The sequence below is a fragment of the Rana temporaria genome, chromosome 2 (genome assembly GCF_905171775.1).
Source record: "Rana temporaria chromosome 2, aRanTem1.1, whole genome shotgun sequence".
NCBI classification, from domain to species: domain Eukaryota; kingdom Metazoa; phylum Chordata; class Amphibia; order Anura; family Ranidae; genus Rana; species Rana temporaria.
In genome coordinates this window covers 37,158,740-37,185,300 of record NC_053490.1, presented here as the reverse complement: position 1 = coordinate 37,185,300, position 26,561 = coordinate 37,158,740, and the positions used below count along the sequence as shown (strand labels likewise).

Genomic DNA, 26,561 nt, shown 5'->3' with positions numbered 1-26,561 from the left:
AGGTCCGGAATTTCTGATTTCATTTTAATTATGGCATATATTTCTTGGCTTCCTTCTCGTTCCCTCTTAGCAGTGATGATATGAATGGTGGAACTGATCATCCTCATTTGATCTGGTATTAAAGAGAGACGTTTTCTTCCCATTACATAATCTTTCTCTTCTGTCTTCGAAAAAGCAACACTCTACCGTGGAAAGGGCCTGCTTAGAAGGCAACTCCATTCTGACTCTTTCTTCTTCTCCCACAATGCCTTTGTACAGACGGTATTCTCGCTTTTTGAGAGCCTATAAAATATCTTCATTGATGCCAAAAAAGCACTTTAGATCTTTAAAGGGATTCACAGGAACAGCCTTTGTGCTCCTTACAACAAGCAAATTGCTGCATTTAGAGACAGAGCCGGATTTGAAAATGCTTTAAGATATAACGTTATCATTATGAAATGCGGTCTGGATTTTTATTTTTGTAGCACTGTTTATCACAGAGGGGAGCTTTATCCAGCTTACAACGTCTTTCATCAAGCTTACCTTCGGTAGATCTGAAAAGACCACTTCTAAGTAAACAGTGGCAGAGCTGAGGCTGCCTATAGTTCTATTTTATATTATCGCTTGCAGAGTGCTAGAGCGGGTGGGAACTTCCACATGCAGTGTCACAGGAGCACAGGAGGGCCACCGGAAAGTCTCTATTGAGGAATCCAATGAGCACCGTGTGTTAGCCACGCACAGCAACTGATGAAGGCGAGGCCGTGCCTTCGGCTCCCCAGTTTGCAGCCCTGGACCCAGTGGCGGGTGGTGCTCAAAATATTTGGGGGGGCGCAAACGAAAAAAAAAATTGCAGCCTCACTGTGCCCATCAAATGCAGCCACTGTGCCATCAATTGTCACCACTGTGCCATCAATTGTCACCACTGTGCCATGCCATCAAACGCAGCCACTGTGCCATCAATTGTCACCACTGTGCCATGCCATCAAACGCAGCCACTGTACCATTAAACGCAGCCACTGTGCCATGCCATCAAACGCAGCCACTGTGCCATCAATTGTCGCCACTGTGCCATGCCATCAAATGCAGCCACTGTGCCATGCTATCAAACACAGCCACTGTGCCCTTTAATTGTCACCACTGTGCCCTTTAATTGTCACCGCTGTGCCCTTTAATTGTCACCGCTGTGCCCTTTAATTGTCCCCACTGTGCCTATTGTCGCCACTGTGCCCATTGATGTCGCCACTGTGCCCTGTAAAGTGCCCCCCCCCCCCCCCCCCCCGCCCGGCACTTACCTTTACTGGAGTCATCGCGTCATCGACGCGGCGACACCGCGGACACGCCCCGCGTATTGTTTACGCGCGGACCTCTGTTCGATGGTGTGTACAGCCATCGAACAGAAGTCCCCGGGCAGACATGTCCGATGAAAACGGTCCGCGGACCGGTTTCATCGGACATGTCTGCTCGTGAGTACTCGGCCTAAGAAACAGGGAAGGGGCTGGTAAATATTTCACTAACCCGCCTTTCTTTTCTGAATGAATACATTGAGTTATCTGTACCAATCGCTCCTGTCTTAACTGAAGCATAGTAAACTATGTTTCCGTCAGGCTGCAGAGAAAGGGACTGGGGAATCTCTGTCTCAAAAGTGAGACATCAGGGGTCTGTTAGACCCTTGATATTTCACCAATGCCCCACAGGGTGCCTAAACAAAATTGTAAAAAAATATTGTAAAAAATAATAAAAATAAAAAACTATGCTTCAATTTTTTATGTCGTTTTTCAAAATGTCGTTTTTTGTGTCATAAAAAATGATCGTGTGTGGGCTAAAACGACGTTTAAAACAACGTTTTAAAACCCGCGCATGCTCAGAAGCAAGTTATGACGCGAGCTTGAATGGAACAGAGTGTCGTCGTACGTGTTGTACGTAACAGCGCTTTGCTAGAGCATTTTGAAAAAACGATGGTGTGTAGGCAATGTCGTTTTTTAAAATGAAGTTTGAAAAACGTTGTTTTTTTTTTCATGAGAAAAAACAACGTTTTCTTACAAGACAAAAACGACCGTGTGTACGCGGCATTAGACTGGGATGCCGTTAAAGTTCATGTGCAAGTAAAGGCAGGCGTCGCAATACTTTTGACAAAATAGTGTATGTATGGCATCTTACCGGCCCCTCCCAGCAGCCATAATCTGCTTGCATTTATTAGAAAAGAACCGAGACCCAGCGATGATATCAATGGGTATAAAATAAAAACATGTAATAAAAACAGGAAAGTTTTATTTAAAAAATATAAAATAATTTGAACATGTTGAACCAGGGAAGACAAAATATAAGTGGATTAGACTTCATCTTTAATCATTACTTCCACATTCACATCAAGGTTCTCAAATGTTAGACAGACATTGAGACGCTTTTGAGAAGCATTGCCATTCATTTCTGTTACAGATGTCAAAGTGTCCCCAGACAAAACTTTACAAAGCGATGTCTGCATCTTCTAAATCAGAACACAGTGATACGATTCAAGCACTTGTCTTAAGCAAAAATGTCTGCTAAAATATTCACATATTTGCAGGGCTTGGGAAAGCATAGGGCAAGTGTTAAGCCTCGTACCCACAATTGGATTTCCATCGAACAAATCCATGGAATTTTATCCAAAGGGCATTGGCCATGAACTTGTTCTGCATACAGACGGAAAGAACTTTTTCAGACAACATACACAAAATTATGTATTTTTTCTGCTCTCTAGTGCCATCCTTTGGGCAACTTCTGTTAATGTTTTCTTATGGTTAGCATTGGTTCGAGCATGCGTGTTTGTACTTTGGATTTTAGTCCGACGGACTTGTGTACATACAATCTGATAATCCGACGGAACACATTTGTTGTCTGACAATTTGAAAGCATACTATCCAACATTTGTTGTCGGAAATTTCGACAACAATTGTCCGATGGAGCATACAGACCTTCAGATTATCCGACAAAACCCTTCCATCACACAATTGTTTGTCAGAATATCCGATCGTGTCTACGGACCTTTCGGCCTTGTACACAAGACCGAACATGTCCGCTGAAACTGGTCCGCGGACCAGTTTCCGCGGACATGTCCGACCGTGTGTAGGGCCTAGCGGACAGTTTTCCGCCCAAGCGGACAGGTTTCCAGCGGACAAAAGTTTCTTCGCATGCTAAGAAACTTGTCCGCTGGAAAGCTGTCCGTCGGACATGTCCGATGGTTAGTATGACTCATCGGATATGTCCGCTGGTTATGACGTATAACCAGCGGCCCGAAATCCTGCGCATGCATCGAATTGATTTGACGCATGCGTGGAAGCATTGAACTTCCGCGTCAGAGAACGTCGGTGTCGTATACGTCACCGCGTTCTCTGTCCGCGGGGTTTTTGGTCTGATGGTGTGTACACACATCAGACCAAAACCTCCCAGCAGACATGTCCGATGAAAACGGTCCGCGGACCGTTTTCATCGGACATGTCTGGTCGTGTGTACAAGGCCTTAGATGCTTCCTGAACACTTATGAAACGATGTACACCGGTAATATGGTAGCCCAAATGGATTCAGTGGAATATTGTTATGGATTATATATTTAGAACAGCATGGCTTGACACTTTCCATAGTGGTGCAGATGGTTACCAGTATTTCTATAAATTCTTTGGTAGTTTCATAATTTTCTTCTAAAGTTTAACCCGCTACTATCTGAACCGTGTGATGTTGGATGAAATTAAAATAAACATCCGAAAGAAGTTAACTATATGAAGGCACTAATAGATTTTTTTTTCGTTTGCTTCTTTTTCAGAGGTCTTTTTATAACGATCCATGATAAGGGTCACATTGCATCCATGCTGAACTCTTGGCCAAGGGATGACATAAAGGTAAGATTATACTTTGTATGGTAGCCCCTGACTGTCCACCTAAAGTGTGCAATGGTGGTCTGAAGGTGTAGTGCATATTACAACGGCAGCAAAAATTATACAGTAATGCTCTTTTGGTAAGCAGTACCACTGCATAATGCATTCAAGTGAGCAGGGACGTGCTGCAACTGCACGCTGAATGCCTGGCTCTGGATTGTGGCATATTATTTAATAGAAAATCCTTATTAGGCTGGAAAAAAAAAGGCATGCTGTTCTACCGATCTATAATAGTGGATCCACCGCAGATCCCTGGTAGAGAGGGCCATTAGTGTAAACAAACCCTAATGCCGCGTATACACAATCGGAAATTCCGATAACAAATTTTCAATGTGAGCTTTTGGTTGGAAATTCCGACCTTTGGACATTTGCTGTCGGAATTTCCGACCACAAAAATTTGAGAGCTGGTTCTCAAATTTTCCGACAACAAAAGTTCTTGTCGGAAATTCCGATCGTCTGTATGCAATTCCGACGCACAAAAATCCTACGCACGCTCGGAATCAATTAGACGCATGCTTGGAATCATTGGATTAAACATTTCTCGGCTCGTCGTAGTGTTGTACGTGACCGCGTTCTTGACGTTCGACATTTACGACATTTGTGTGACCATGTGTATGCAACACAAGTTTGAGCCAACATTCCGTTGAAAAAAAATCCACAGTGGTAGTCGGAATTTCCAATCGTATGTACACGGCATAAGAGTCCCAACTTCACCTCTTTCTTTTCTGATCTGCATGTTTGTTCTGAGTCTCAAATTATAACGTCGGGGCAGGCAACTAGCATTCTCGGATAGTTGGAAATGACAGCCTTTGTATTTTTTATATTTCCTTTACTGCAGGTTCCTGTGACTTGGTGAACTAGTGTTCATCCTTAATACCTGCACTCTTTGTAGGTCTGAGCATGAGTGCTGAGGTTGGACACACACTATGGACTATATGGACTGGCAGCTGTAGGGGATCTGGTCTACACTAGCCACCAGTTTACAACACATTCCTTAGGCTAACTTCCAGATTGGGATGTTTGTTAGTCACAATGCCGGTATTGCTTTATACCAGTTACCATGTATGAAAGGTCCTCAGTGAAATAACCACTAACTTGGAAGGTCTTCATATATTAGACACCAGCTTAGGATGCCTTTGGTGCAGCTATCCACAAGGTTTGTAGATTTTCATTATTCTAGATGCCTTGTTGCTACTCCTGCATATGCTAGCCATTAAGTTGGGAGATTGCCATCACACTATCCACCAGCTGGAAATGTGTACACTAGTCATCACTTAGAAGACCTAAGTCCATGTTCGGGGGCCTTCAGAACTATGGCCAGCAAGTTGGATGAACCCTTATAAATAAGCTAGATGATGGGGTTGGGAGACTTCTTTAGCCAAGTTAGTTTATAATATTTTTTATCAGTTGGCCAGTAAATTTGGAGGTATGCAAGCCAGCGTAATGGGCATGGGCGTAGCATAAGGGGTTGCAGGGGTCACAATCGCAACCCCATCCCTGGCTCCAGGGGGCACCTGCAGCCTCCCTGTCAATTTTGTGTCAAGTCGATGTGGCCTGCGGGCTAACTGGGATCAGTAGTCCACCAACTATCTAATGCTGCTAAACAACTAGGCCACCAAGAAGGGGTACTGCAGGGCCCTGGCCTATCAAAACTCAGCAAGCTTAGCAACCACCTGGGATTATACAAAGTGATCCGTGGTGCAGTGCAGAGAGACTAACATTGTACAGTGAAGTTTGTGCAGGAGGAGAAGAGTCCTGGGAGTAACAGTCTGCAGGAGTTTGTGCAGAGGAGAGACTGTAAATGTCCATCATATGTTCTAAGCGCAACTGATGCAACAAATCTTTAATAACAATGGCAAAGTGATCTGTTCTATGGGCATCCCATACCCCTTTCCCCAACCAAGTTATATGCCCCATGTAACAGGATGACCCGTGACACCCAGAGACTTTGTGAGGATGGGGGATACTCCTGTGTCAGCGTCACTGATAACTCTTGGGTCTGAGTCCACCCTGTGCCCCTTTGGGCATGAGGTGGCAAGTGAATCATAATTCATGTATTACATGAGATGGGACATTAATAATAATTCATGGTTGCAGGATGTCTTGAGTTGTTGGCTATTCAATGTGGGGACACATTCTTTTGAAAGGTGTTAATTGCATAGACTCCTAAGATATTCCATTAACCATTGTGTAAGGCTGTAGAGGTGTTAATTCAGGTCTGCTCCTAAGACCTTTCCATTGTGTGATAACACTGTTAATAGCCCATTGATGATCAGGTGCGACTACCTGTTTGTCGGAGACAGAAAGTCTGTGTAAGATGTGGATTGAGAAGAGATCATTGTGTGATGGTGTTTTGTTTGAGTTTGGTTAATGAAGGAATGTGCAGTGATTAGATCATGATAATTATAGGCCGGCGCCGACATGTCTAGAATATTTAGTAATTAGCTCAAAGAATGTGATTGAAGCCCCCCCCAAGGTGTGATGTGTGGGTGGGGACAGTTTGATTGTTCCTATGATTTCTGTAACCTGTGTACTGTAGATAAGAAAGCTAAGTGTACCATTAAAGTAGTCTTCATTTGAAACAAGTACAGAGCTGCGTGTCTCGTCTTGATTCTGGGGAAATGGGATGGATCGGATCCTGTTGGTTGGAGTGTCGATAAGCTGTCTTGGATGTGATGGAAGGTCGTAAACGGTGGTGACCGTTACACCCCAAATAAACAAAAAAAAAAAGCAAATGACTGGAGAGCGATGTATGGAAATCTGGCAGCGGGGTGAACGTGATGGATGTTGGTAACTAGTAGCAACCATCCGATAGATATAGATCTCAAACTCCACAGGAACCCTGAACTAAATTTTAATGATCCTGAGACTAAAATATCGTACTTTTCCTCTCTGCTAAGCAACGGGCTTAAATTGTATTAAACTAAATAGATTTAACTGTAAAAGGCAATGACCAACGGCTAATTACTTATTTAAAGATTATTATTACTGGATTATTGAAGATTCTGGCGGTGAGATAGGTTTGTATGAAGGCAGTAGTTGGAGCACTTCACTGTTCTTATACACAAGTGGAATAAAATAGAAATGCTTTGCACTTTGTGTAAGCCATGAAAATCCTATTTAATGGCAGATAAAGTTTAGTTTCCATTGAGCTGCAAGTTTCCTTTTTTAAATAAATCTCTTTGGTTTGAAAAGCTCTTTTATGTATTTAAAGTATACCTGTCATGAGAGAAGTAGTTCAGCTGCTGTTATAGACCTCTTATAAGAATGTTCCTTGCCTGGGTGTCATGTTGATGCCTGGACTTCGGCACCATCTAAATCACTTAGGGCCTTATGACACCAAGTCCGATGCGGTGTGTTAACGTACTTTATGTAGTGCATTGACACGTACTGCGTTGGATCTTCATTCAAATAGTGCCTACAAATAAAGGTGATATTTGTGAACAAATTACATATAAAACACATGTAATTTATTAATTTTCATTGTCTAAAATGACAAAAATGCAGTTGTGTGGAAAAGGTACACCCCTATATTTACCACCCCCTTCAAATCCATGAAATCAAAATCTGTTCAAATTCCATTAAATTGGATGAGGTATCAAGAAATAGGGGGGCCGGATTCGGCAAGAATTTACGCCGGCGTATCTATAGATACGCCGCGTAAATTCAAAGGTGCGCCGGCGTATCTTCTTTCTGTATTCAGAAAGCAAGATACGCCAAAATTAGGCTAAGATCCGACTGGCGTTAGTCTCTTACGCCGTCGTATCTTAGGGTGCATATTTACGCTGGCCGCTAGGAGGCGCTTCTGTCGTTTTCGGCGTAGAATATGCAAATGACCTAGATATGCCGATTCACAAACGTACCGGCGGAATTTTTTTTATGTCGTTTGCGTAAGGCTTTTCTGGCATAACGTTGCTCCTGCTTCTATGAGGCGTACGCAATGTTAAGTATGGACGTCGTTCCCGCGTCGAATTTTGAATTTTTTACGTTGTTTGCGTAAGTCGTTCGCGAATAGGGCTGGACGTAATTTACGTTCACGTCGAAAGCAATGACGATTTGTCATTTGGAGCATGCGCACTGGGATACGTCCACGGACGGCGCATGCGCCGTACGTCAAAAACGTGGGGTCACTTCTATTTTACATAGTACACGCCCCCAACTAGCCTATTTTGAATTAGGCGGGCTTACGCCGGCCCAGTTACACTGCGCCGCCGTAAGTTTCAGCGCAAGTTCTATGTGAATACACAACTTGCTGCTCAAACTTACGGCGGCGTAGTGTATCTGAGATACGCTACGCCCGCCTAAAGATAGGCGATTCTCTCTGAATCTACCCCCAGGTATCTAGGGTCTGGTCTTCAATTTGCTATTGAAGTGTGTGGTTTTATACAAGATCCTAAGAGCTCTCTAAGGCCCTCAGAAAGAATGTTGTCAACGTCTGGAAAGGGAGTCTAAAAGATCTCTGAATTTCAGTATTTAAAATCATCAGATGGTTAGGATCTCCATGGCTCTCCGGCCACGGATACTCGTTTCTTTTCCAATAAAGTATTTGTGGAATTTAAATTATTTACAATCGATCATTCCACTGTAAGGAAAATCATCTACAAGTGGCATAGATTTCAAATGACCACTAATTTTCCTAGGACTGACCAAGCAAATTTCAGCCCATGAGATGACTGATGCTAAAAGAATCTCAAAGTTTCATTGTAGGACCTACTGGTAACTCCTGCAACATTTCAAGCATATGACTTGGCTTTCCAAAAGGGAAAAGGTTCGGGTTTTAGGTTTTCAATCCTAGCGAGCTTATGGTGAATTTTACCAGGCTAAATTCACTGTAACAATAATGCACTGCATGGCCTTTGAATTTAGGTCAGCTGGCTTAGAAGGGTTGATAATGGGGGCTTTATGTTCCAGCCCCCTCACTATAAAAGTGTAGTTACCCAGCAGTGTGTTGGAGTAGTTAAAGCGGAAGTAAACCCATCTATTAACAGCTTCAAAAAACAATTACGTTTCCGACACGTGTCGTAAATGTAACACTCCCATTGGTTGTGCTCTCAACCAAACTGTCAAACCATCCAATGGCTGGTGTCATAACTGAGCACATGTGCAGCATCATGGAAGTTGTAGATTAAACAGAGGCCAACATGTCAGCTTCCTTGACTGAACATGATAGGAGGGTTTACTTTTCCCTTAAAGTGGTTGTAAACCCTCGGATATAACATTATTGAAAAAATTAGCACATAACACAAGCAGCTGATCGCTGCATGTGAAAGTTTACTCACCGCCGTCATTAGCTGTAAATTATTTTTTTTTCGTTTTGATGACGTCACCGCGCTTGCACATTGTAGCCCTGCAAATCCGGCCATTTGAAGCTTGCCGAGTTTTCATCTACATTTCCGGCAGTAAATGTGAGCGAGCTTCCCCTCTGTCCTCAGAAGAGAAGTCTCGCGATGTTACAGTCCTCCTGTTTCTGATAACTCCTCCCCCCCCCCCGTGTGACTGAACAACACTGCAGCCTTAGACATAGGAACGAGTATATTGGTTGCCGTGGTAACGGCAATCCAGATCGAGGCTTGGTTACGGCGGTACGATGCATGCAGAAGATTTCTAACACAGACCCAGAAAGGGCGGAAGTGACATCAGAAAGAGAAGCAATGAACAGGAGCTAGAATGGCGATTTCTATACCCGGAAACATTGAAAAAAAGAACGCTAGCCAACAGGTATTTGCGGGCCTCGTTTTTTTAAATAATAAATGTAATAAGCATTGCAATGACCTTGGCTAATAGAATAACTAAAAAATAGAAAAAGTAGCCAAGGGTTTACAACCACTTTAAGGTATAGTACTGTGAGGATTGTCCTTGTATCTTGCCACTAGAATTCCAAAGATAAAAAAAAACATATGGTTTAACTTGCCAGCAACCATGCAAAACCTTACCATCCCTGTACAATTCTACAAAATAGACAATTCTTTGGCTGTATAAAATTAATTGGTTTCCTCTCTGCTTGATAGTAACCAGTAAAACAAAATAAGACAGTTTGACAATCCGTTTTCTCCATTGCCCCTAGACGATGCCAGTAAACACATTATTCATAATAAGAGAAGATATCTGTTCATGATAGATGACATCATGGAACTAACGGGAATGAGAGGCTCAGAGGACAGTAAAAATCAATGAGCCGCAAACATTCGCATGTATCTCGTTATGCTGTTCCCTAATGTGTTCTACAGACACTCTTGGAAAAGTTGAATATTGTAAAAATCTCTTAAAAAACGCTATTCTCACACTTCACGTATCAGTATACAGTTCTGAGAAAAATATGAACTCTTAAGGACATTCAGTTTTTTTTTGTATCAATGGCTTCTAAATTGAGATCTCCAAGACCTAATATATAAAGACCATCAACATTTTACATTGCCACATTCTAGGTGCAATGCTTGATTTCAGCTTACCTCTTTTCCAAGATGTCATTATGGGTAAACTTTTTCCATCTATGACATCGGTCATTTAACTTCTACAAAGAAGTTAAATGACCGATGTCATAGATGGAAAAAGTTTCACAAGACCAGAGTTCGTTGAGGCCTAGATGCCCAAAGCCAAAATTAGCAGCATGAGTAAGTTATTCTAAGTGGTTGTAAACTCCCCTATGTGAATAATTACAGGTAAACTTATCTGTAAGTAAAGTGAATATCTCGTTGGCGTACACCGTTTAGTAGATATTGGCTTGTTTGGCAGCCAGTGATGTCACTGGCGCATGCGCTCTGAGTGGCATACTTGTGGCGTTCCCTCAAGGCCCTGTGCCGTGGCCATGACTCCCATGCACATGTATGGGAGTGACGTCATTACGGCTCTGTCATTAAAGGAAGGAAGACTGGGAGAAGATGGAAACTCTGTCAGTGGTGACCCCACGCCACTGGCGAGCTTCATTCTAAGGTAAGCCTTTTATAATGTGATCAAAAGTAGTGCATATGTACTAGCATATTACAGTGGGTTATTACCTTGCAGGAGGAAATTTTTATGTTTGTTTTCCAAAAATGTACTACCGCCGACAAAATTTGTCAGCCATGGTTGGTGCAATGAGCACTCCCTTTTCTTATTAATTTCATTGGAGGTTTTGTGTTTCAGGATCTCATTGTCTGTTTATGGATGGTTCTACCCTCCCTATAATTTTGCCATTATGTTTCTTGTGCTACTTTGGTGTTTAATGTACCATTTTTGTTTGTGCGGGAAGTATGTGCTTCCGACCTTGATGTTTTCATTATGCTGATTTTTGTACTATCTTGATACCTGCTGTTACTGTACCACACATATGCTCAATAAAGAGCATTCCTGGTGGTTTAAAGTTTACTACCGCCTTAAAAAGAACTCTATGGCAACTTTGCATACCTAAATAATTACAAATTTTAAGGGCATAAAGCAACTCTTAATAGAAACCCTATTCTGTTTGTATTTTATTTAAAAAAAATTCCATTATAATAGTGTTTAGGTATGGCAGATTTTACTTGGTTACATTGGTCCAGCTGCTCGATTCGTTTACTTTTCATACTGTTCCACTGCCAATCAGATTGCTGTTGTGCAGGGAGTTGCGAGGATATTTTAGGTAGTTATTTTAGAATTATTTTCAAATACATTTTTAAAATGCATAAATGTTTAAAGGAATGTTTTACTTCAAACCTTTTGTAATATTCGCTTATACCAGTAGTCTCCAAACATCAAAAAACAAAGGGCCAGCCCTTCAGACATTAGGGGGCTAGACTATGCCCAGGGGGAGTAAACAATGTCTCAGATTTTGCATCAATGGGAATAAGTAAATTACACTGCGCTTGTGGTCAGTGGGAGCAATAGTGTTCCCATCATTGGTGTCAGTGGGAGCAATAGTGTTCCCATCATTGGTGTCAGTAGGAGCAATAGTGTTCCCATCATTTGTGTCAGTGGAAGCAATGGTGTTCCCATCATTGGTGTCAGTGGGAGCAATAATGAATGAATGAATGAATGAATGAATGAATGAATGAAAACTTATATAGCGCAGCACATGCGAATTTAATCGCCTCTGGGCGCTTGTTGTTCCTGTCTCCTTTGGTATCAAAAGAGATGAGTCTTGATCTTTCTCCTGAATGCTAAGTGATTCTCCTCCAACCGAATGCTGGTTGGTAAAGCGTTCCATAGTCTAGGCCCTTGGACCGCGAATCTCCTTTCTCCTTTGGACTTGTATCTGGCTTTGGGTATCTGGAGGAAATTTTGATTGGTGGAACGCAGAACGCGATTGGGTTTATGAGCTTTTATTTTTTCGCATAGATAATGGGGAGCATTCCCATAGATACATCTATGCGTTAGACAGAGTGCTTTAAAAGTGATTCTGTCTTTTACTGGTAACCAGTGAAGGGTTCTCAGTGAAGGTGAGATTGATTCCCAAGGTTTTTTCCCAGTCACAAGTCTAGCGGCCGTATTTTGAACGACTTGTAGACGAGCGATTTGGTACTTGGGGAGTCCGAGGTAAAGGGCATTTGCATAGTCCAATCTTGAGTTTACAATAGCTCCCACCACGACCGCTATGTCTTCCTTGGGAATAAAAGGAGTAAGTCTGCGTAGTAGGCGCAGCAGATGGTGAGATCCGCTGACTACTGACCCTATTTGTGCGTCCAATGTCATGTGAGAGTCAAAGATGACCCCGAGACTTTTGACTTTGGCGCTAGGGGTGATGATTTTGCCCAGAATGGGCGGGGGGGTCCAAGTTGTTGTAGGTTGATTCATACGCTTGGCGTGAAACAGGAGAAGTTCTGTTTTCTCTCCGTTGAGTTTAAGATAACTCTTTGTCATCCAGTCCTCTATCAAAGAGAGGCATGTCTCTAGATTGAGGTGATGATCCTTTTTATTGCAAATGCGGAAATATAGTTGCGTGTCGTCTGCATATGAGTGGTAGAGCAGTTTTTGACTGCTAATAATCTCAAAAAGAGGGCGAAGATAGATGTTGAATAACACCGGCGACAGGGGGGATCCTTGAGGGACTCCGCACGATACCGTGCGTTTCTCAGAATTGAAAGGTCCTAACTTCACTATTTGCGATCGGTTTTCCAAAAAAGAGGAGAACCAAGATAAATCGCCTTCTGCGACTCTGGCTACTTCAGCTAGCCGAGTCAATAAAAGCTTGTGGTCTACTGTGTCGAAGGCTGCGCTCAGGTCCAACAGAACCAGAAGACAAGATTCTCCTTCATCTGCGGCCTCGAGAGCGTCATCCCATATTTTGAGCAATGCGGTTTCTGTCCCGTGTCCAGGCCGGAATCCCGATTGAAATGGGTCAAGTAGGTTGTGGGTATCTAGATGATGTTGCAGCTGTTGTACCACTACTTTTTCCATTACCTTTGAGAGTACATTTAGACCTGTTATTGGACGACGGTGGAGTGGGTCCTTGGGGTCCAGGTTGGGTTTCTTCAAGATGGGTCGAATTATACCCTCCTTCAACTGGGAGGGCACTATGCCTTCCCTGAATGATTGGTTGATAAGCTGCGTGATAGGAGGTGCCAGGATGTCGGCACATTCCTTCAGCAGTTTAGTGGGGATGATATCATTCGGCGCGGTGCTGTTACGCAGAGTACCGATGATATTTTTAGTGGCATGGATAGAGATAGGTTCCAGCGTGAACTTACCTGGTTGTGGTGAATTACTGCAGGTATTGTGTAAATCATTACGGGGAGAGTTGAGGGGGGAATTATTTTGCTGAATGCTTTGTCGGATCCCCTCGATTTTATTAATGAAGTAATCCGACAATTCACTGCAAAATTCTTGTGAGTCCGAATTGGGGGCTTCAAGACATCTTGGATTCATGGTCTGAGTGACCAATTTAAAGAGTTCGCGTGGGCGATTAAGGGCGCTGTTGATAGCCTCGGAAAAATAGTTTTTCTTGGCTTTGAAGATTTCTTTGTGGTATTTTCTTGTTGTTGCTTTGTAGACGATAAGGTTCTCATCTGAAGAGCTTCTTTTCCAGGCGGCTTCCGCCCTTCTACGCTCTTGCTTCAGTAATGCCAGTTGGTTATTGAACCAGCTGGAGTTATTTTTCCGGATGCGGGTTTTACGTTTCGGCGCTATTAAGTCGGCTGACTGTAATAGGGCTGTGTTTATGGTATCCAGCGTTTCTTCAGCCGTTTGATGCGGCTGAATTGTATTTATTTTTTTCCTTAACGTGGTTTTGAAGAGTTCCGAGTGGAGCTTCTTCTGACATCTAGTCCAGTGTGTTGTCACTAGATTTGATGTTTTAGTTAAGGGTGGGAAATCGGAAATAATGAATTTAATTGCATGGTGATCTGTCCATGGCAATGGTTCATTTTCCAAGATTTTTATTTCCAGATCTTGTCTGAAAATAAGATCGAGTGTGTGACCTGAAGCATGTGTGGGCCCACATACTAGTTGTTGTAGCCCTAATCCTTCGAAGTGATCAATGCAGGCTTCGGCAACGGGGTCTTGCGGGGAGTTGGCCCAGAGATTGAAGTCCCCGAGCAGCAAAAGGTGTTTGCTGTTAAGGCTATAGGTGGAGATAAAGTCCGTCAATGATGGGAGAAACTGCGATTTTGGGCCAGGTGGCCTATAGCAGAGTAGAATCCGGACGGTCTCCTGGGAGTTTGTTTGTAGTTGCAGGGTAAGGGTTTCCATAAATGGAAGAGGGTTTTGAAGGACAGGTTTAGTGATTGCAAGATGAGTCTTATGGATCACCGCCAGTCCTCCTCCTCTTTGCCCTATTCTGTTTTCAGTTATGATACAATAGTTTTCTGGCACCAGTTCTCCGAGAATGGTGTTACAGTCAGCTGTAAGCCAGCTCTCTGTAATAAAGAGGCAGTCTAAATCATATTGTAGAATGAAATCATGGATTTCCAGTCGGTGTTTTACTGCCGATCTTGTGTTGATCAAAGCACACGATATATGCTTAGGCTGGGGTAAACGGCTGAGATTTTTGATAGTCGATCGTCGATCGATTCTCAAAAGTCGCTCAGTTCTTAGGGCTTTTTTAGTGATGGCTGGTAGTATTGCGGCAAATTGTCTCAGATCCCCAATGGTTTCTGCAGAATATTGCAGATTAACCATAGTCGCCAAACACCAGGGGGAGGAGGGAGGGGGGATTAATCAAGGATTAACTTAATCCTCGATCCTGACTTGGTCCAGAGGAAGGCAAAAAAAACCCTGGTTGTGCAACGCCAATATGCTACGACAGGGAAAAAAATTCCTTCCTGACCCCTTGAGAGGCGATCGGGCGAACCCTGGATCAAGTACAAATGGTATTTGAGAGAGGGGGAGTGGGGCTCGGGTGTTGCAAGATGGCCACCACTCCGGCTGCAAAGAGCCAAGGTGGTGACCTCGAGGGAGGGGGGCAGGGGGGGGGATAGCCAACTGGTAGTTATTGAGTTAGGAGATGGTGGTAGGTGACCCAATTACAAGGGGGTAGCAGGCTGGTATCTGGAGGGGAAGAGTGGGGAGCCACTCGGTCGCGGCGATGAAGGGAGGGGGAAGGGGCCCTACCTATCTACATCCCGTGGGCCACACGTCCTACTCCTAGGAAGCGTGCGCCGGTAGCTGCCGGGATGCAGTTCTGGCCCTAGGGAAGAGGGGGGTCCTGCTGGTGTCAGGGGGGATTGATGTGCAGCTGGCAGGTGAATGGTGTATCGGGGGGGGGCGCCAAGCCGGGGAATACAGAGTTGCCGCCGGGGGCTCTCGGTATATCAAGAGTTCCAACTTTATTAGCTGCAAGCTTGTTCTGTATCGGTGATTGGAAAAAATAATGAAGACTCCTGTCTTACCTCCTGTTTCAAACTCCAGGTTTTTAACTCCGGCACTTTTGATCAAAGAATGCACTAATGTTTCCATCATGGGTGTCAGTGGGAGCAATAGTGTTTCCATCATTGGTGTCAGTGGGAGCAATAATGTTCCCATCATTGGTGTCAGTGGGAGCAATAATGTTCCCATCATTGGTGTCAGTGGGAGCAATAGTGTTCCCATCATTGGTGTCAGTGGGAGCAATAGTGTTCCCATCATTGGTGTCAGTGGGAGCAATAATGTTTTCATCATTGGTGTCAGTGGGAGCAATGGTGTTCCCATCATTGGTGTCAGTAGGAGCAATGGTGTTCCCATCAATGGTGTCAGTGGGAGGAATGGTGTTTCCATCATTGGTGTCAGAAGGAGGAATAGTGCTCCATCATTGGTTTAGTGCAGTGTTTCTCAATTCCAGTCCTCAGGCCCCCCCCAACAGGTCAGGTTTTCAGGATTTCCCTCAGATGAAAAGGCTGTGGTGATTACTAAGGCTGGGTTCACACTTGTCCGACAAATGGTCCTACATTGGGAGCCTCATGTAGCATGACGTGTGAAAATCAATGTTTCCCTATGAGAGCTGTCTTAACTGGTCCTACACAAGTCGGTCCGACTTTGAAAATGCTCCCTGTACTACTGTTGGTCCTACATTGATCCTACTTCAACCCATTGAATATCATTGAAGTCGGACCAAAGTAGTATCCTGTTCATGTAAGTAGGATGGATGTAGGACCAATGTAGGATAAATGTAGGACCAATGTAGCAGAGCAAAGTAGGATGAAAGTAGTGTAGTAGTGTGAACCCAGCCTCAGCCAGTGAAACTGATCAAATCACCTGTGCAAAATAATGGAAATCCTGAAAACCTGACCTGTTGGGGGGGCCTGAGGACTGGAATTGAGAAACACTGGTTTAGTGGAAGGAATAGTGTCCCATCATTGGTGTCAGTGGGGGAAATAGTGCTCCAAGGGCTGGATAAAGGCAACCAAAGGGCCAGATCCAGTCCACGAGCCACAGTTTGGAGACCACTGGCCTATTCTATTGTTACAATGGCCTATAGTCTGCTGATTCAGCTATCTTGGAGGGTTATGGCAATGACTTGCATACAAAATCGACTGAACTTTATTTATTGCGTTATGTCTGAAAACATTATCTGTCATGTATTAACAGGCCATTGTTGTGACTGATGGCGAGCGTATCCTCGGCCTTGGAGACCTGGGAAGTTACGGCATGGGGATCCCCGTGGGCAAGTTGGCTCTATATACCGCCTGTGGAGGAGTCCACCCGCAGCAGTGTCTCCCTGTATTACTGGATGTCGGCACTGACAATGAGGTAAGCTGCCCAATTCCTGTGTCTGCCAGTGATGTGAGTGTTTTATTTTTTGGCTTGCATGCCAATCTGAAAGCATGTTTACCATGGGGAATGTCATTGTCTCACCTACCTACACTTTATACTGCAAAGCTCAGTGATTCAGCATCCAATCCAGAGGCCAGGGCATGCTCTTATAAGCGTCAGGCTGGCTGGTGAGGGAAGACCTATATCATGGCACATTATAGTGTTTGCATATTGGTAAAGGGGTTGCTTTGTAGTGTTTGTTGGCACAGATTTACTTTAAAGTAACCCAATCTTTTGTCAGTATTTGCTAAAACCAATGCTAAATATGAACCCTTCAGCTTTGTAAACAGCTTGCAGGTTTTTAAGCAGTAAACACATTCTCTGCTTTGGAGACCTTGGTTAATCCCCCATTGGGCACCATCTTGATTTGCACATAGGAGGTGAAGCCTAGCTGTCACCACAACCCACACGGCAAAGGCACCTCTCTCCTTCCTGCCACAGTCTTGTGTCACTTCTCTCTACGTCAATGACTGGAAGAAGTGGTTAAAGATGAGAAGAGGTCTTAGGTGCTGACTTTCAGCATAAAGTAAAAATGTGTCCTGGCGTTAGCGGCTCTGTTAATTTGGCTTGTCTGCACATTTCAGGTGACAGGAAAGACTAAATGTCTGTATTTTTCCTTTGCAAAGAAGATTCTTTAACAATAACCTCGGTCTAAGAGTATGGATAATATTCACAAATGGGACTTCCAAATCTATGTACATATCGTATATCTTTGTTTGGTTAGCACACGGACACCTAAAAACTTCACATCTTTAGACATTCAGACATTTTTTTATTTATCTGCATATACAGTAGGTCAGTAAAAAAAAAAAAATCTCCAAAATCTGTGTTGCTGGATAGTATTTTTTTTTTTTTTTGCGCATATACATGTATATGCGCAAGAAAAGCTAGTAGAATTTGAATGCGCATGTTTATGTACGCACAAAAATAAGCGACTATGTGCATTTACTATACAGCCCATCCTCGACTTTTATGCAGCAATTTTCTGCCAAGAATCGGATACTAACCTTTGTCCTATTTACCCAGAGCATTTTATCTGTTGCGGGGCATTCTTGCTCCTGTGATGGCAACCACACGCCATGGGGAGCATAGAGAACGAAACTCCAGGCTAGCTGCTGTATACACATTTTAAGTAATTACATGAACTGTCTTACCTGCCAATGAGTCTGTTCCACCAGTGATTCATAAGAACCCCCATCCCCCAGACAGCACAACCAGGCTATCTCCACCTTTTGGACCATGTTGTATCAATATTTATGGTGCAACATAGTGCAAATGTTATGTGGCAGACTACACTTGTAATTCTCAATGGAACATGAATGCACTGATCAGCACACCTGTAGTCCATTGACACTTCTCAAAGTAACGGAAATCAAATAATGTTCGGAACGTTCTTCCCAACACTCTTGCAGAGGTTCCCACAAATTTCACTTTCACAAAATTGCACTTGTAGGTTGCTTTGCTTTGACCTTTCTGTCCAGTTCATCCCAAAATAACTCAGTGGGGTGTAAGTCTGGAGACTTGGCTGGCCATTCTATGATTTGAAGCCTACCATTTTGTTCTTTTCTTCTAAGGTAGTTCTGATACACACAGCCTGGATGTATGTTGTGGGTCATTATCTTGCTCTAGGATGAACCCCTGACCAACTATTCCAGAGAATATTTAATGGCACTGCAAAATGCTGTGGTAGTTGTTTTAGCTCAGAGTGCCACTCACTGTGCAAGTCCAGCAAAAGAGCTACAGACCATCACTCTTTATCCGCCATGTTTGATAATTGGTGTCACACAGCAAGGAACCATTCTTTTGCCTACTCAATGGTGTACAAAAACCCTGCACGATGAGCCGAAGATCTAACATTTTTATTAATCGGCCCATAAGGCCATTTGCCAGTCTGCAATAGTCTATTGGCGGTGCTTCCTGGCCCAGGCAAGCCTCTCTATTTTGCCAACTTAGCAGTGGCTTTTTTACAGCCCCTCAACCTGTCAAACCTGAAGTCTTCTCGTCACAGTTGAAACTGAGACTTGCTTACTTTGGAATCTGTTGCCCTGTGAGACACCTGTCAGAGTTGTATTAAGTTTCAAAGTGTCTTTTGATGGTGTCAGAACCACTTAACCCCCGGACCATATTGTTGCCCAAAGATCAGAGCACTTTTTGCGATTCGGGACCGCGTCGCTTTAACTGACAATTGCGCGGTCGTGCGACGTGGCTCCCAAACAAAATTGGCGTCCTTTCTTTCCCTCAAGTAGAGCTTTCTTTTGGTGGTATTTGATCACCTCTGCGGTTTTTATTTTTTGCACTATAACCAAAAATAGAGCGACGATTTTGAAATAAATGAATATTTTTTTTACTTTTTGCTATAATAAATATCCCCCAAAAATATATAAAAAAAAAATTTTTCCTCAGTTTAGGCCGATACGTATTCTTCTACATATTTTTCTAAAAAAAATCGCAATAAGCGTTTATTAATTGATTTGCGCAAAAGTTATAGCGTTTACAAAATAGGGGGTATTTTTATGGCATTTTTATTAATATTTTTTTTTCACTAGTAATGGCGGTGATGAGCGATTTTTTTTTTCGGTACTGCGACATTTTGGCGGACACTTCGGACACTTTTGACACATTTTTGGGACCATTGGCATTTTTTTAGCGATCAGTGCTATAAAAATGCATTGGATTACTATAAAAATGCCACTGGCAGTGAAGGGGTTAACACTAGGGGGCGGGGAAGGGGTTAAGTATGTCCCTGGGTGTGTTCTTACTGTGGGGGGGGGGGGTTGCCTCACTAGGGGAAACACTGATCTTCTGTTCATACATTGCATGAACAGAAGATCAGCTTTTCTCTCCCTGACAGGATCGGGAGCTGTGTGTTTACACACACAGCTCCTGGTCCCCGCTCTCTAACGAGCAATCGCGGGTGCCCGGCGGCAATCGCGCCCGCTGGGCACCCGCACGGGAGTCACGGCCCCTAGTGGCCGTAAAGAGAGCCGACGTATAGCTACGGGCTCTCGCCCATGAGAGCCGACCTGCCGCCGAATAATGACGGTGCGCGGTCGGCAACTAGTTAATCACTGACACATTGGCTTTATTTGAAATTTTCTCTAAAGGAAAGATTTTTAACCACTAGCTGACCAGTCGCTGTCATTGTTCTCCTGCACAAATCGCTGTAGCTGTACGTCGGCCCTTTAAACAGCTATAGCAGGTGGCAGCCGGTCACGCGTGATCGCGGGCACGAGAACCAGAACTGGGATGTGGGTGTGTAAACACACCCACATTCCCATTCTGTCAGGAGAGGAGGGACAGATCGTCTGTTCCTACTAGTTAGGAACAGTGATCTGGCTCCTCCTGTAGTCGGTCACATCCCCTCACAGTTCGTACACTCTCAAGGGAACACCTTTAACCCCTTGATTGCCCCTAGTGTTAACCGCTTCCCTGCCAGTGACATTTGCACAGTAATTAGTGCATTTTTATAGCACTGATCGCTGTATGTCAATGGTCCCAAAAATGTGTCAAAACTGTCCGATGTGTCTGCCACACTGTCGCAGTCCTGCTAAAAATTGCAGATCGCCGCCATTACTAGTAAAAAAAATGTATAATACAAATGCCATAAATATAGCCCCGATTTTGTAGACTCTATAACTTTTGCGCAAGCCAATCTATATACACTTATTGCAATTTTTTTTTTATTTTTTAACAAAAATATGTAAAAGAATATATATTGGCCTAAACTGAGGAAGATTTTTTTTTTAGGGTGAATATGTATTATAGCAAAAAGTAAATAATATTTGCTTTTTTTTTTTTTTTAATTTACGCTCTTTTTCTTTTTGTTTATAGCGCAAAAAATAAAAACCACAGAGGTGATCAAATACCACCAAAAAGCTCTATTTGTGGGGAAAAAAAGGCATCAATTGTGTTTGGGTACAGCGTTGCACGACCGCACAATTGTCAGTTAATGTAACGCAGTGCCATATCGCAAAAAATGGCCCAGTCAGGAAGGGGGTAAAACCTTCTGGGGCTGAAGTGACTAAGGTGTTATAATGGTCTGTATGTCTTCCTTTTGTTAATTGACTTTTTCTCACCTTTTTGGGAGCAATATACTATTTCTTGAAGTACAATACTGTTCAAATATTGCTTAAGAGGTTGTAGTAACACAGTCTGTTTCAACACTGCTTTTATACAGAGAGCTTGAAGTAATCAACAAATTGTGACACCTGTAGGAGTTGTTGGCATTAAATTGCAAGGCTTAATTTTAGGGCTGTTAATGATAACATTTTTCGTGTTTGATTAATCGATTTTTTTTTAATCGATTAATCGACTAATTTTGATTAATTATAATGCACATACATTTTTCGGATCACCACCATATATAGTCCCCAGTGTAATATCCACAGACATCTCCCCCAGTGTAATATCCACAGACATCTCCCCCAGTGTAATATCCACAGACATCTCCCCCAGTGTAATATCCACAGACATCTCCCCCCACTGTAATATCCACAGACATCTCCCCCAGTGTAATATCCACAGACATCTCCCCCAGTGTAATATCCACAGACATCTCCCCCAGTGTAATATCCACAGACATCTCCCCCAGTGTAATATCCACAGACATCTCCCCCAGTGTAATATCCACAGACATCTCCCCCAGTGTAATATCCACAGACATCTCCCCCAGTGTAATATCCACAGACATCTCCCCCCAGTGTAATATCCACAGACATCTCCCCCCAGTGTAATATCCACAGACATCTCCCCCCAGTGTAATATCCACAGACATCTCCCCCCAGTGTAATATCCACAGACATCTCCCCCCAGTGTAATATCCACAGACATCTCCCCCCAGTGTAATATCCACAGACATCTCCCCCCAGTGTAATATCCACAGACATCTCCCCCCAGTGTAATATCCACAGACATCTCCCCCCAGTGTAATATCCACAGGCATCTCCCCCAGTGTAATATCCACAGACATCTCCCCCCCAGTGTAATATCCACAGACATCTCCCCCCACTGTAATATCCACAGGCATCTCCCCCAGTGTAATATCCACAGACATCTCCCCCCCAGTGTAATATCCACAGACATCTCCCCCCCAGTGTAATATCCACAGACATCTCCCCCCCAGTGTAATATCCACAGACATCTCCCCCCCCCAGTGTAATATCCACAGACATCTCCCCCCCAGTGTAATATCCACAGACATCTCCCCCCCCCAGTGTAATATCCACAGACATCTCCCCCCCCCTGTGTAATATCCACAGACATCTCCCCCCCCAGTGTAATATCCACAGACATCTCCCCCCCCCCAGTGTAATATCCACAGACATCTCCCCCCCCCCCTGTGTAATATCCACACACATATCCCCCCCCAGTGTAATATCCACACACATATCCCCCCCTAGTGTAATATCCACACACATATCCCCCCCCCCAGTGTAATATCCACAGACATCTCCCCCCCAGTGTAATATCCACAGACATCTCCCCCAGTGTAATATCCACAGACATCTCCCCCCCAGTGTAATATCCACAGACATCTCCCCCAGTGTAATATGGTCCACATCTCCCCCACTGTATAGGAAGATTCGTGCTTGCTCAATCTTGCCAGAGAAGCCGGCCGAACACGAGCAGTTGAGGCCGGGGATGACGTCAGCGCGCCCGCTCTAGGCTCGTCTAGACCGCCGGCAGGTGGACCAATATGGCCGCTGCCCCGGGAGCTAGGCCAAAGCCTTTCCTATGGCCAAGGCAGCAGCGGAGCTCCGCGGATCACGTGGTGTGCGATCCACATATGGTGACCCGTTCGAATCACAGATCATTTACGATCCGTTGCACCACTAGTACCGATCAAAAGAATTTTGATCAAAAAAATTAACGATTAATCGAGGAATTCATCTTTCATTTCCACAGCCCTACTTGCAGCAGAACAACTTTGAGTTGTTAGCCTATTACTTCTCTGAAAAAAAAACGTTGTTTGGATAACTCTGAAAACGTACATCATTTTTCAGCTTTTGTTAACCTATATATATATTTTTTTTTTTCTTTTTACATCTGGCGGTTTATCGCTTACGTTTGTACCATTTCAGGTTATTCATTTGGACTTGAACTGTTTAAATTTCAATTAAAAAAAATGGAAAAATGGGGGTGTTGTAAAACTTTTGACTAGTAGTATACAGTATATGGTTGTCCCGGTTGTCGCTATTGAACAAGAGAGAACAAACTGCCAGGTGATCACTGAAAACAGATCTAATCATCCTCTAAATCCATATAAAAATATTGGCCTGGATTCACAGAGAGCGGGCGCACATTACGCCGCCGTAGCGCATCTCAATGTATGCTACGCCGACGCAGCGCAGAGAGGCAAGCATGGAATTCAGGAAGTCAGTGCTCCCAAAGCTGCGTCGGCGTGGCGTAGATTTCGAAGGCGCAGGCCGGCGTAGGTGGAAGTGGGCTTGCCCCCATACAAAGCATTGCAAATGAGGTGTGACCCCATGCAAATGATGGTTTGAGAGCCAGACAAGTACGTTGAACGAACTGCGCCTGCGTCTTGTCGTGGACGCATCCTCGTGCGCATGCTCATAATCACGTCGGAACAACTACCTAAGATATGCCGGATCACTGCCTACACCATGAACGTAATCTACGCCCATCCAGACACACGTCCAACGTAAAGTACGTAAAAAACGCCGGCTTCTGTTCCCTGATGCAGACCTTTACATGTCTGCTGCTGAGTTACACCTCCTTTATGGGGCTTAACTTTACGCCGGACGTACAACTTACACGCACCTCTCGTAGCCTGCGTCGGGCGGGCGCAGGTTCGTGAATCGACGTATTTTCCTAATTTGCATATTTGAATGGCTAATCAATGGCAGCGCCACCATGCGGCCTGCATAAATGTGCGCCCACCCTATGCCGGCGTAGGCAAGTTATGTCGGCGGGATTAAGCCTGTTTTTAGGCGTATCTTAGTTTGTGGGTACGGCGCACAGATACGAAGGCACATTTTTGCACTTACGCGGCGTATCTGGAGATACGTTGGCGCAAGTGCTTTGTGAATCCGGGCCATTAATAATAATAATAAGGGCACAATTATCCAACCGTGAACACAGGCTCAAGTGGTCTGCTATGTTTCTACATTACCTTGATTACATTTAATGAGTAGAACCTTTAAAAATAAATTATTTACCCACTCATCTGTGTATTTCTTATGTGTATTATTTTTCTTTGGATAAACCACTTTAGATTGCAGATAAATGAGCAGAACCTTTTGAAAGGTTTACTGTACCCACCCAACTCTGTATTGCTTTATACTTATTAGATGATTCTTTGTATAAACCACTTCAGACTCGAGATTGCAGACAAATCATACCAAATTGCACTGTGATGACATTTGCAGCGTATTTACTATAAGCTGTAAATGTCATCGCAGTGCAATTTGGTATGATTTGTCTGCAATCTCGAGCCTGAAGTGGTTTATACAAAGAATCATCTAATATGTACAGTTTTGCTCAAAAGTTTGCATACCCTGGCAGAAATTAAATATATCCAAAGTCTTGAATATGCCAGTCAGTACTGTTCAATCACTTAATAGGAGGTGAAAAATTTGGGGATCTCTTGATCCCAAGCCAAGGTCAGGTAGACCAATAACGATTTCAGCCACAGGAACTGTTCGGAGTACAAAGAAAAACCCACAGGTAACCTCAGGAGAAATGCAGGCTGCTCTGAAAAAAGATGGTGTGGTTGTTTTTAACCACTTCCATACCAGGCACTTACGCACCTTCTCGCCCAAGCCAATTTTCAGCTTTCAGCACTGTCGCACTTTGAATGGCAATTGCGTGGTCGTGCCACGTGGCTCCCAAACAAAATTGGTGTCCTTTTTTCCCCACAAATAGAGCTTTCTTTTGGTGGCATTTGATCACCTCTGCGATTTTTTTTTTTTTGTGCAACAACTAAAAAAAGACTGAAAATTTTGAAAAAAAATTACGTTTTTATTTTTTTCTGTTAATTTTTTTGTAAATAAGTACGTTTTCTTTCAATTACGGGCACTGATATGGCGGCACTGATGGGCACCGATGAGATGGCACTGATGGACATCGATGAGGTAGTACTGACGGGCACAGATGAGGTGGCACTGATTGGCGGCACTCATAGGCGGCACACATGGGCGGCACTGATGGGCACTCATGGGCGGCACTGATGGGCACTCATGGGCGGCACTGGGCACTCATAGGCGGCACAGATGGGCACTTATGGGTGGCACTGATGGATACTTATGGGTGGCACAGATGGGCACTGATAGGTGGGCACTGGGCATGAATGGGCACTGTGGGGTGGCACTGATGGACACTGTGGGGTGGCACTGATGGACACTGGGGTGGCACTGATGGACACTGTGGGGCAGCACTGATTTACCCATGTTGCCAGTCAGTGCCCATTTGTGGGCACTGATTGGCATCTTTTTTATTTTTTAAAGCTTTTTTTATTTTTCCAAGACTTTTTTTTTTTTTGTCCCCTTTTTTATTTTTTTTGCCCTTCCCTGGTGGTCCAGGGTGGGCTTCCCTGGTGGTCCAGTGTGGCGATCCGAGGGGGGGCTGCGCTGATAAACAATAAGCGCGAACCCCCCCTGTCAGGAGAGCTGCCGATCGGCTCTCCTCTACTCGCGTCTGTCAGACGCGAGTGAGGAAGAGCCATCAACGGCTCTTCCTGTTTACATCGTGATCAGCCGTGATTGGACACGGCTGATCACGTGGTAAAGATCCTCCGCCGGAGGCTCTTTACCGAGATCGAAGATGCAGGGTGTCAGACTGACACCCCGCATAACCGATTGCCGCGCTGCGCGCCCCCACGGGCGCGCGCGGCATGAAATCCTGCAGGACGTCCAGTCAGGATTTCAAAACCACTTCCCGGACGTAAATCGGCAAAAGGCCGGGCGGGAAGTGGTTAAGGAGCACAATATGATGATATTTGAACAAAAATGAGCTGCATGGTCAAGTTGCCAGAAAGAAGCCTTTACAGTACAAGTTCCACAAAAAAAGCCTGGTTACAATATGCCCAACAACACCTTGACATGCCCCGTTGGCTTTTTTTCTGGCATTGGCGCAGTAAATTCTTCCTTCTGGCAGCTCAACCATGGAGCTCTTTTTTGTTCAATTATCATTGAATTGTGCTCCTTAACTGCTTGCCGACCAGCCGCCGCAGTTATACGGCGGCAGGTCGGCTCTGCTGGGCAAGATCATGTAGATCTACGTCATTTCGCCGTTCAGCCAATAGGGGCACGCGCCCCCTGCTTGCCCCTGATGCCGATGCGCGATCACCGCCGGGCACCCGCGATTGCTCGTTAGAGTGAGAACCGGGAGCTGTGTGTCTAAACACACAGCTCCCGGTCCTGTCAGGGGAGAAATGACTTATCGTCTGTTTATACAATGTATGAACAGCGATCTGTCATTTTCCCATGTCAGTCCCACCCCCCCTTCAGTTAGAACACACCCAGGGAACATAATTGA

The 26,561-nt window shown here is 44.2% G+C and overlaps 1 protein-coding gene across 4 annotated transcripts in view; it reads left to right on the top strand.

The window, feature by feature from the left end:
- The window catches only part of ME3 (malic enzyme 3), a 303,269-nt gene that overhangs the window by 143,154 nt on the left and 133,554 nt on the right, over positions 1-26,561 (top strand). For all 4 annotated transcript variants that reach the window (XM_040340095.1, XM_040340094.1, XM_040340092.1 and 1 more), the window contains 2 exons: positions 3,776-3,851; positions 16,842-17,003. In XM_040340095.1, coding sequence (XP_040196029.1) covers positions 3,776-3,851; positions 16,842-17,003 — 238 coding nt within the window. The remainder of the gene's footprint in view (positions 1-3,775; positions 3,852-16,841; positions 17,004-26,561) is intronic.